The 12,460-nt window shown below is 36.3% G+C and overlaps 1 protein-coding gene across 1 annotated transcript in view; it reads right to left on the bottom strand.

Moving 5' to 3' along the window:
* Nucleotides 1-12,460, bottom strand: part of LOC110445369 — a gene marked incomplete at its 5' end in the record, with an annotated part of 208,636 nt that overhangs the window by 82,722 nt on the left and 113,454 nt on the right. The window contains 10 exons of the mRNA XM_021489943.1: nt 987-1,132; nt 1,763-1,906; nt 2,247-2,585; nt 3,208-3,291; nt 3,916-4,043; nt 5,795-5,918; nt 7,066-7,143; nt 9,330-9,434; nt 10,409-10,657; nt 12,012-12,092. Of these exons, the coding sequence (XP_021345618.1) occupies nt 987-1,132; nt 1,763-1,906; nt 2,247-2,585; nt 3,208-3,291; nt 3,916-4,043; nt 5,795-5,918; nt 7,066-7,143; nt 9,330-9,434; nt 10,409-10,657; nt 12,012-12,092 (1,478 nt within the window). The remainder of the gene's footprint in view (nt 1-986; nt 1,133-1,762; nt 1,907-2,246; nt 2,586-3,207; nt 3,292-3,915; nt 4,044-5,794; nt 5,919-7,065; nt 7,144-9,329; nt 9,435-10,408; nt 10,658-12,011; nt 12,093-12,460) is intronic.

Below are 12,460 nucleotides of genomic sequence, written 5' to 3'. Positions count from 1 at the left end.
ATTGTATAGTCTAAGGAAGGCTTGCACAACAGTTAACCATTATACTCTTAAGGAGGCTTGCTTATCATTTTGCTTTTGGGTAGACTTCTTAATCGTTTAAATCTTATACAAATGTACAAGCCATTTCATTCCCAGGGCAAAATGGTAATCATAACTGTTGAGGACCATGTGGTAGATTGGCCTTTAGCTAAACATGTCATCCTCGTTAAGTAAAGTTTATTATTATCATTATCATTATTATTATTTAATGGACACTAAATCATTGTTATTCTAGGAGAAATTAACCCTTATTTATATATTTGACGGAATGGTCTCTCCTCTATTTACTGTCTCGGTAAGGCTTGCTGGTGATTATGCTCTTGGGAAACCATTTTATTACTGCGAAAGCTCAATCTCCTTTTTACTGTTATGAAAGCTTGTACATCCGGTAACGCTCACTCACTATTTCAGCACAAAACTGTTAAGGAAACTCACTCACCATTTCAGCACAATGCTGTTAAGAAAGCTCACTCATTATTAAACAGTCTTAGGAGACTCGTTCATAATATTTTTTAAGGATCCTCAGTCACCATTATATAATCTTAGAAAAGTTCGCTCATCATTTTATCATTATTTTCTTTAAACGGTTTGCTCATCACAATGCAGTTACAGATACTCGTTCATCTTCATACAGACTAAGAAAGGCACATTAATTAAAACAGTCAGTTTTAATGATACTTATTCAACATTATACACTCATTTTTAAATAATTATAGGAGTCTTGCTAATAACTATACAGTCCCCAATACATCATATTACTCTTAAATATCACCATACAACAAACAACCAAGGATACTCGCAGTGTACTATATTAATATGAAATAACCCCAATCACTATACCTACATGTATGTATGTATAAGGCATTCAATGGGCAACAATCAATCTTTTTATATTCTTTCTTTATTATAACAAAAACAATTATATTTTGAGACAAGATCTAAATTACCTTTAAAGTAGCAGAGACGTTGAATTTACTATCACTGATATAGCGGAAGCGGAGAGTGTCATTAGCGGACATATGGACGTCAGGAAACATGGCAATGGCTTCGTCTCCTTGCTCTCCATAGCTTCCATCAGCAAACAGGTAGAATCCTGCATTCATATTCAAAAACAAACACTTTAAATATTGGAATTGACGCACACTCGCGTTTTCGTTTCGCTTGAGTGTCGGGTGAGAAATCGTGTCGGGTGATAAATTGTGCCGTAACACACGTGCGTTGTAAGAGCACGATGGGTAAAATAGATTTATTATCCCTGTGTGATTTAGACAAAGAGACGCTCAAGCGAAAGGAAAAGTTTTGAGGGGAAAACATGGTTCTGAGCCAAAAAAGTCTTGCATACAATCTTGTACATTAAATAGTCGGTTGTTAAAGCCTTCCATCGGCGTGTGTTGCCTTGTATAACCATGTACCGACCTTTAAATAAAATTTACTTTAACTTGAACTTGAATTAAAACATATCGATCTTTGAGGGAATACAATTGGGATCAACCGCTTAGTAAGTGCAAGAAGTTTACTAAAGGTTAATTAATAAATTTATCTACGGATAGACAAAAATATGGACTTATAATAATTTAAAACTTATCAGTATCAAAGGGTTCACTGCTACATGTATATAGCTTAATAAAGGGTAAGCAGACATTTTATTTCCTCAAAACGATTCAGCAGCAAGCAGTCATCTGATTGGTAAAAGGTAAACATAAAATTCAAGATATCCACGTACCCCTGCCGTCCTGTGGCTTCGGTTTCCATGCATATGGTCGAGGACTCGAGAGATACCCTCCGCTCCAGGGATCACATTCAGATGAAAATTGAACACCACACAAGCCTGCACTGTCAAAGTCACATGATCTGTCTTTGGAGAATGCTGCCAAAACATCAAAAAATAAAATTCCCAAAATCGATAATCATGGATTATATTCATTTTTGAATATAAACATTCGAAAAGATGTCACTAATTTATTTTCTTTAATGTTTTTTTCCAGATTAATTTCTTGTTATACTTGTTCAGAGTTCAGAAAATTCTAGGAATAGGGAAATTTTGCGCAAAGCAAGGAGGAACTAGGAAATGAAATTACACACATTTTATTCCAACAACGAATGAATATAAAACACAGTTACATGTATGTGAATGAGGGAATCCTGTAAGAAAGAATGAAAGTTCCGCCAAGAAAACCTCTGATCTTAAAATAACCTTAGTGACCTACCTGGACAAACATCGTCGGCTGATACTTTGACGTAGTGAATGGAAACAGCTTCGAACACATACTCTGTTACCTCGTCCGAACCTCGGACGTAAGAGAACATAGCACTGACAAGCTCATTAGCCGGCAGGTCAATACACACTTCTATGACAGAATCTGTAAGGCTGTAGTCTGATTGGAACATGACCTTGTTATTAAGGGTCAAGGTCAGAAGACCAACAGCAGAACCCGATAGCTTGTAGCTGAAGTAAAGAGATCCGTTTTGAGGCGTTGTAAAGCTTGGTGATACGATGGAGTCATGCTGCCCTTCTTTTGTATGCAGTTCGAGGATACTGACGGACTCTATAAATAGATAAACAAAATATTAGTTCTGCTTTATAGACATAATAAACGTTAAACGTTGATCATAAATCGACAAGTCAGTTCTTCATGGATCAACGATATCCGTGCAAATGACCGTTCAGATGTTCATGAACATGTAGCAATGGCCATAATAGGAGTTACTGTAAAACTCCTTTTTTAGCAGAAACATCCCTTAGCCGAAAATTGAAAACAGACTAGCACACTGAAGAATCAGCGCACTCAACATGTATATACAGGAACTTCAATAAGCGCAGACATTATTTGTTTATGGAGCTTTCAATCTATGAATCTAAGAATAGGTTTGTTTGTCACGATAACATTTTTTTCCAATACTAATTTGCAGTGACTGTCATGACTCTAGAAATGTTTGCTGTATTTTACGCGATTATTTCTGGATTCGAAGTCACCCATTATGTTGGTCGCATCATACATTTGAAAGACATCCTCAGATTGAATGTTTGTATGGTTTCACTGACTATTTTGCAGTAGTTTTTATATTACTGTTCCTTCTGGTGTCCATTGTTATCAAACTGGATTCCGCTTTTGTGTATTAACACTGTGTGTGGATATATACTTCTTTCTTATTTTTTCCACAACTCACCTGATAATAACGTCCATGTGCTGGAGGCATGATATCCACACATAGGTATGTTCCCTCTGAAGCCACAGTTCACATTAGCATCGCCTGTGTAACACATCAAACTCTTTTTAAACACAATCAAAAACAGTTCAGAACAATTAAAGGAAAGCATGCGTCTATATAATTTGATTGTAAACATAACTTGAAAACATGCGTTGGTATGTACAGTTGTGGGAATGGACAACGTTACACGATTTACCAATATTTACGGTTTCTTGTTTGAAGATGTAAACTTGTTTTTTCAGGTATGTTTCTATATTCTAGCTATATATGTCAGCTGATCTTTCAATTTTTTCTTAAATTCAGAAATTGTGTTTCGGTGTGTTCTAAACAACCCAAATCGACAAATGTAAAATTATAACACGTATAGACACGGTCCCCTATATAGGTAAACATTGCCACTTTGTACCTGGACCGTAGTTTCCGCCCTCGGGGCACTTACGTAACTCGGCAAGGTGGGAAAGGTGGGAAACTCCATGTGAGGGAGAGGTATAGACCAAATAACAAATACTTAAAGTCCAGTTGTATTTTCATAACAGTCATCCGGTATCATATATCGGCTCTCTATGTCAGCCAAAGGGCGCCAGGTAAAACTCTGGTCACTCATCAAACTGTTATTTATATGTTCTGTAAGCTGGGTACCAAACACATTCTGTCTGTTTTACTAACCACACTGGAGAACACCACTGGAGCAGGACTTTACCGACGCGTAACAGTCAGACAATGTTGTACTGTTATCACTGCAGGATATATCGACAGCTTCATCTACAGCATCTCCTAACTGATTGTGGCCGGCGCTGTGTAATTAAGGAAATATGAAAAAACTAGTCTGACATTTTATATGAAAAAAAAAGGAAAAAAATATAATTTGAAAACTTTCTAACTAATTGTGTCTCTATGGGTTTAACACAAACAATAGCCCTATACGTACTGAAATACTTAATAGGGAAAATACTTGTGCACAATCTTTGAGGCCCTTTTTCTGAATAAACATTGGACAAAATCGAACAAAAGTCAATAGTATTGTTTATATAAAAGAAGAAGACACGAATTCCATACTCGAGCCTATGCTACCGTATAAGATACGTATTTGTAGAATTTCTAAATTGTAGGCCACACAACATGTTAACAAAATCCCCATCACAAAGTGACCTCCAATTAGCAAAACATCACAACTTGTCTATTTATTGGAACTCGAAACAATATTTTTAACTCTTGACAGTGACATCTGAAAAGATAGTTAACTTTTTGTATTACAGAGTATATGAGGTATGCCTGAACATGATGCAAAGTGAACAAAGGGTCATAACCCTATTCATGATATGGACTCTAGATTGGATCAAAGCACACGACATCCTGCCAGCCATGATGTATTCACTAACATAATAAGGCCGTTGTAGGTAACCCATATTCCGTCCTTGCGTATTGCAGAGTTATCTTCTCTTGAGAGCAGGTATTGATTGTTACGTCATTCGTCTGTGTGAGAAAATTACGTCTTTTTCTCAAAAATTGATGACGTTACTCTCACAAACAAGTGACGTACCAATCAATCCCTCCTCCCAAGAGAAGATAACTCTGCAATACGCAAAGAGGGAATAGGAATTATGTGCTATCTAACATGATGTTTTATCCGGGTAAGTGCGTTGGCAGTCCAATTTCTCACCCATGTGTGAATAGTACAAACATACATTTATCACAAATTGTACTGTGTTATCAAGTGAATATATCCATGTCACATTTATTTGCGTATTAACCCATATACTGGGACCTATCAGCCCTGTGATTGGTTGTAAGTTTCAATTATTTCAATTGTGACGTCACGCCTAGAACAAGAAATGACGTCAGAGACTTACGCACTGGAGTCAAAATGGCGGCTTTTTACATTTCAAGGTTGCATGAATATTGTCGTTTTACACGAATAAATGCCACAAATCTTGATTATGTGATAACAAGAATATTACACTCGATATAATTTCATATGAAATTTATGAAACTCGTCACGAATTTTTCATTTTCACTCGCCAAAGGCTCGCTAAATTGAATAATTCATCTATCTCATATGAAATGGTGAGATTTCGAATCTTTTTCACTAAGCTCTCTTTCCCCTTCATTCTTCCTCTGATATAGTAGACAAAACAAATCCCTGTTCATTGTCACACCGCGGGTTTATTATAGTACGTTCAAATCTACTAGTTAACATGTATGATTTATATATTATGACGGCCCGAACGCGAAAATCAACATCAATGGTATCCAGGATGATTGTGTCTGGTTTTAGATCTCTGAGGCGAAGCCAAAGAAAGAGAAGCTAACTGTTGGCCAAGCTAACTGTTGGAACAATGAGTGTTTCAATGACGTCATGTATAATACGACTAACCGCCTTTGATAACGTTATTTACATTACCGCTTACTTTAAACATCATCGAACTTACAGCATATTTCAGCAACGAAATTGTCCCTATGGATTTCCTTAGATGGGTTATTTATCTTATATTAGATAGAGGTTTACAATATTTCAGCAGAAACTTCCCAATGAACAAGTACTTACCTATATCCCGCTTTGCTACACAGAATTCGGACCTCTGTAGGCTGAAGGAAGCATGTAGGAATATGTTTTCCTTTATAGGTCACCATGGCTACCCCATCGTCATTCACAGTCACGTTAATTTCGTCTGAGAGATAATGTATAAAGTCATATTAAGAACTAAACTTCTGGCGATATAACTTAACAAAAACGGGGTCAAGGTCAATGTGCCTGGCAGTACACCTGGTCTTTTTAAGCTTGAATGTCCAAAATTGACCAAGGGTTCCCAAGTCCTCTCTGAGAAACAGCGATGATTAAGTTTAAATGTGATAATCCAAGTAAGCTGTCCGACAGCCTCCAATACATTTTGTATTATTAAAAAAAGGACTTAATCTTTATAAATGCAAAGAGGCATGGAGTTGTTAGATATTTAAACATTGGATATGAATATTGGGAACCAAATTTTGCGTCAATTAATTTTATCTTATCTTTATGATTCGAATTCATTTGAGATATAACACGGAATCTGATTGGTCAATCGAACCGATTTGCGAGGTATAGCAACAATATATTGTCTTCAAATTTCTCATTTGAATATAAAGCCCGAATGGTGATTGTTTCTGATGTCTATGACCCCGACTGACAATGACATATAATGGATTTGATTATTAATTGCGCCGCGAACATAAGCGTGCCCCCGAAAGGGCAATGTCATTCCGTCTCACTTTGAATGTTCCTGACGTCAACACTGCTCCGGATAGACCCACACTTTGAAGAAAAACTTACTAAACGTCCTAAACCTATTGTATTTCAGATAATCTGAATTTGAAAATATTAAAATACGGATAAATTCACTTTATTTTGATATTTGTGCCGGTATATCGTGATTAAACTGTTACAAATATCCGTTTTACTGACTACATTCTGCGTCGCCAATGAAACTAATTTTATGACAGTTTACTAACGATATACTGCCGCAAATCTATAAATACAATTGGGCTATCTCCTTAATATTATCCATCATCTTTAACATCTGAGTTTGTAACTATAAAATTGAGTTTTGGTTTATTTGGTTTTACTTCCTATTAACAGCTATGGTCATTTATGGACGTGCCGGTTTTTTGTGGTGAAGGAAAGCCGGAGTTCCCGGAGAAAAACCACTGACCTACGGCCAGTACCTGACGACTGTCCCTCGTAGGCCTCGAACCAGCGACTAAGTGGTAGAGGCCCACTGTACCTATTATAAAGGTAAGTATTCATGGGAATATGGTAGGCACATATTCATATGTTCGTACCTGCTATGGAATCAGGCCAAGTTATTGCCGGTGGAGCACTAGTGGTAGGTGGTGAAGTAAAGTTGAAATTTTCAATACCTGTAAATTAAGTAACGAATACTTTGTAAACAAAAAAAGGGTAGTCATATTAAGGTAACAATACACACTTATCATTATAGGCAGATACGCCACATTACACAGAAGCTCACAGGTTTTCACAGTAAAAAGTTGACTCACAAACCATCTTTTTAACTACCGCACAGAAGATATAAGATGAAAATTCACAAACAATGATAATGATTTTTCACAAGATCTTGTAGACAAAACAATAATTATTTCACTTCATCTGTATCGGATTCATAGATTTTCACACAGTTTTTTTTATGTGAAAAACTGCACACAGTTCTTAGAATTACTCACAGTCAGGGCAACACAGGTCTCAGAGAAAAAATAACTGTTTCCAACAGGAAACAATGCATCCATTACTTACGACAGGTACTAAACATCAGGTCTCACACCAGTATTCCACAGGAATTCAGTTTCCCAGAAGAAACATAACACTCAATACTTATGACAGGTACTCAACATCAGGTCTCACACTAGTATTCCACAGGAATTCACAGTTTCCCAGAAGAAACATAACACTCATTACTCACGACAGGTACTCAACATCAGGTCTCACACCAGTATTCCACCGGAATTCACAGTTTCCCAGAAGAAACATAACACTCAATACTTACGACAGGTACTCAACATCAGGTCTCACACTAGTATTCCACTTGAATTCACAGTTTCCCAGAAGAAACATAACACTCATTACTTACGACAGGTACTCAACATCAGGTCTCACACTAGTATTCCACAGGAATTCACAGTTTCCCAGAAGAAACATAACACTCATTACTCACGACAGGTACTCAACATCAGGTCTCACACCAGTATTCCACTGGAATTCACAGTTTCCCAGAAGAAACATAACACTCAATACTTACGACAGGTACTCAACATCAGGTCTCACACTAGTATTCCACTTGAATTCACAGTTTCCCAGAAGAAACATAACACTCATTACTTACGACAGGTACTCAACATCAGGTCTCACACTAGTATTCCACAGGAATTCACAGTTTCCCAGAAGAAACATAACACTCATTACTCACGACAGGTACTCAACATCAGGTCTCACACCAGTATTCCACTGGAATTCACAGTTTCCCAGAAGAAACATAACACTCAATACTTACGACAGGTACTCAACATCAGGTCTCACACTAGTATTCCACTTGAATTCACAGTTTCCCAGAAGAAACATAACACTCATTACTTACGACAGGTACTCAACATCAGGTCTCACACTAGTATTCCACAGGAATTCACAGTTTCCCAGAAGAAACATAACACTCATTACTCACGACAGGTACTCAACATCAGGTCTCACACCAGTATTCCACAGGAATTCAGTTTCCCAGAAGAAACATAACACTCAATACTTACGGCAAGTACTCAACACCAGGTCTCACACCAGTATTCTACTGGAATTCACAGTTTCCCAGAAGAAACATAACACTCAATACTTACGACAAGTACTCAACATCAGGTCTCACACCAGTATTCCACAGTAATTCACAGTTTCCCAGAAGAAACATTACACTCATTACTTACGACAGGTACTCAACATCAAGTCTCACACCAGTATTCAACCGGAATTCAGTTTCCCAGAAGAAACATAACACTCAATACTTACGACAAGTACTCAACATCAGGTCTCACACCAGTATTCCACCGGAATTCACAGTTTCCCAGAAGAAACATAACACTCATTCCTCACGACAGGTACTCAACATCAGGTCTCACACCAGTATTCCACAGGAATTCACAGTTTCCCAGAAGAAACATTACACTCATTACTTACGACAGGTACTCAACATCAGGTCTCACACCAGTATTCCACCGGAATTCAGTTTCCCAGAAGAAACATAACACTCATTACTCACGACAAGTACTCAACGTCAGATCCCTCATAAGTCTCATACAGAAGTTTGTAGTTTATTACAGGGTAAAGTGCGGCAATAATTCAATGTCAGGTCAAACACAAGTCTCACAGAAGAGTTGGCAGATTCTCACAGGAAAAAGTGCACTCATTACTTCAGGCAAAAACTCAATGACAGGTCCAAAAGGAAACATTAAACTCATTACTTGCGGCATTAACGTAACGTCATGTCTCACACACATCTACCTCAGGAATTAACACAGCTCACACAGGAAATATTCCCCGTGTTACTTACTCTGAATTCCTTTACAGTTGTCAGTGGGCAGCAACTCACATATATTCTTATAGTAAGACGGATCAGGTTGGTTAGGCCAGCAAAATTTGTAAATGTCCAAATATTCTGAAAAAATACATAATTTTGATATATATAATATAGATACAGTCAAACCAGTTAGATAGGAATCCTCGGGGTAGAACATTGTTTTCAATATAACCGGTGTTTTATATACCCGATAGGCACATCCGTTACCCAGAAATCCCCCCTGATACAGTGTAGGACAAATCGATAGAGCAGCAAATGTATAACGTCTAAAACTAAAAACCATCATTAGATAACTTGATATTGTATACTTTGTATACAAATTTCATAGCATTTGTTTCACTTATTTTATACATCTCTGTTATAACAAATGCGCCCCTTGAAAATGGTCTGTCATACAGGATATACAGGAATCGTGACGAGGTTGAGACTGAGTTAGTTATAGAACGTAATTTAATGTTCAGGAACCCAATGTTTTTATGACATCATTAATGTTGAAAATTAACTATATTCCAGTTTACATTAATTATGATTTAATGCAAAAGTTAATGCTATTTTGTCAATTATACTAGGCATACAGAATGTAAATATATATATAGGCTTATGTCTTCATCATTCAATCAGAATCAATACAATCATTTACATAGGACAAAAACCGGACTGGTTTGATCAGGCGCATTACCAAACCGATTGAATAGAGACTTTTCAATGTCGCTATGGCCTATGATGTAGCTATATACAATTTTGTTTGTGGCATCAGATATTATTTTAATCAGTATTGAATTTGGGAAAGATATCGTTTAACAATATTTGTTCAAGCATTACAGGTCTTGTAAAATGACGACTAAATTACATAATTGTCGAATACAGATTCGATTTCCTCAGATTTGAAACATTTATTTTGATTTTTTTTTTAATTATATAAATACTTCCAAATTGATAATATAAAATCAGACAGATATATCTAAAAATATAAAAAGGTTTGATAAGTCCTTTAACATATTTTTCATATTCAATACTTCTGATAATTGTTAGATAATTCTGTGAAGACTTACTTTTACATTGGTCCCTGCAAAGCTGTATAACTGTGTCATTGGCACAGATCGGGAAGTGAACAATACATAAGCCCTCTGTGAGAGCACGTTCACACTCCGGAGATCCCACACCGTCTACCCTGTTGGCATAGGCCATGCTAATGGAATATTCAGCATGAGGGTAAAAGCGATGACACAGAACATTGGGCATCATGGTGTAGTGAAAGCCGTATTCGGTACACTTCTCGTAGGCTATCTTAGTACACATACCTGATAAACATCAACCAATTAAAATTAGGCAGGCACAATTATAACTTTGGATAGACAACTTATATCCTAAATCTCATAATCAGTCAATGTATTTGTATTTTAAAATATTACCATTCTGATTAAAATTAATGTAGAGCTTTTGCCTTAGTCTTTTAGTTAATAAAGTCCCTTGAACCATGATGAACATGGATAGTCGAAGTGACATTGAACGAGAGTGGAGTAAAGCGTTTTCCTGACTTTGAATTAAAGGCGGTACTATTCATATAAAAAAATAATTAATCTATGACTCACTTTCTTAATAACAATGTGTTCAATTTGGCCGCCAGATAATAGTTCATCCAATGTTTCACTAAGGTATTCTCTTTGAAAAGGAACTGACTGGTGTTATTATAATAAATAAAATTCTGTCAAAAAAGGGAGATTGAATTTCAGTTATCAACATAGAAGAGGGAAATAACTCAATGTTACTCATTGGACGTTTTAGTGCCGTTTACATTTGACAAAAATGTTTTGCTTATGGACACAATCCTACTTTCACCCATTGAGGAGGGAATGTTTGCTGTAGCCATTCAATTGAGAGTGGGTGCCCCTGCCTTAATATTTCCGGCACACTCAACCTACTAAAAACTTAAAAAAAATAGTATTGGACAATAACATACCTTGTGGTGCGTTTATAAGACATATTAAATAGATGAAATAAATAAAACATAATAAATCACAGTGTTATAAGTGTAAACAAAATCGGTGGTTATTGACCTAGTATTCGATCTATGAACTTTATATACAATTGTTGTTATCTATTGAGCTTCTGGAACTGTACAGGCCCACAGGTGCAAAAGATATATCAAAACGGAAGTTAAGGGGGGATTACTGTTTATAGTAAAAACCACAGTGTAGTGGCAAAGGGTTCTTAAAACATCTTTGAAAATCTCTGCAGATCTAGTAACACCTGAAAACTGCATGTTTGTTTATACTTTCTACCTCTAGCTATTATAGAATTTAAGGGAAAAGAGGCAATTTTTCCTTTTATATAAAAGGGAGATATGTTAGGCAATTCTTTAAACATCTCCATTGATGTGTCAGATTTCCTATAATCATGTTTGATGATGGTGTGGTACGTTGTCAAATAACATACCAGTTGTTGTCACTCATTCTAGAGAAAGAGAGTTCATGTTGCAAAAATTACACATTATAGAGTGTGATTGTTCCTGTTACGTATGTGCAGAATGACAGTCCATGTTTCTTGTTATTGAGGGAGACAGCCCTTGTTACTCATAATAGAGGGAGACAGTCTATGTTACGTATTAAAGAGGGAGATAGTTCATGTGACCAAGACAATTAAACAAATAGTCACCTGTGGAGTTAGTCGGTGATGAAGTCGAATTCACTGAGGCAGTTGTATTTGCTGGAGGTACAGTTGTTGCATTTGAAGAAACTACAACATATAACATGTATTTATTATTAACTTTACTTTTGAGGTCTGTAAGTCATAACGGTATTCGATTTAAAAGGCAGAGATTTTATCTCAATGTTACCCTGAACAGAGGAAATAACTGTATAATCTCTCAAACAAGTTCAATAATGTATCAGATTTGATAAAAATAAGGTTTGCTAAGGCTATGTTCAATTGTCAAAGAATATGGCCTGTTATTGGCACCGTTTCTAAAGAAAGACAGTTATTGCTACTCATTAAAGAGGGATATAGTTGATGCTTCTCATTATATATAGAGACAGTTTACGTTATTTATCATAAAGGGAGATAGTTCACGTTACTCATTATAGAGGGAGACAGGTCACGTTACT

The sequence above is a fragment of the Mizuhopecten yessoensis genome, unplaced genomic scaffold (assembly GCF_002113885.1).
Source record: "Mizuhopecten yessoensis strain PY_sf001 unplaced genomic scaffold, ASM211388v2 scaffold2249, whole genome shotgun sequence".
In the NCBI taxonomy this organism is placed as follows: Eukaryota; Metazoa; Mollusca; class Bivalvia; order Pectinida; family Pectinidae; genus Mizuhopecten; species Mizuhopecten yessoensis.
Note: the sequence above shows the minus strand (reverse complement) of the source record. Positions and strands in the feature narration are given on the sequence as shown.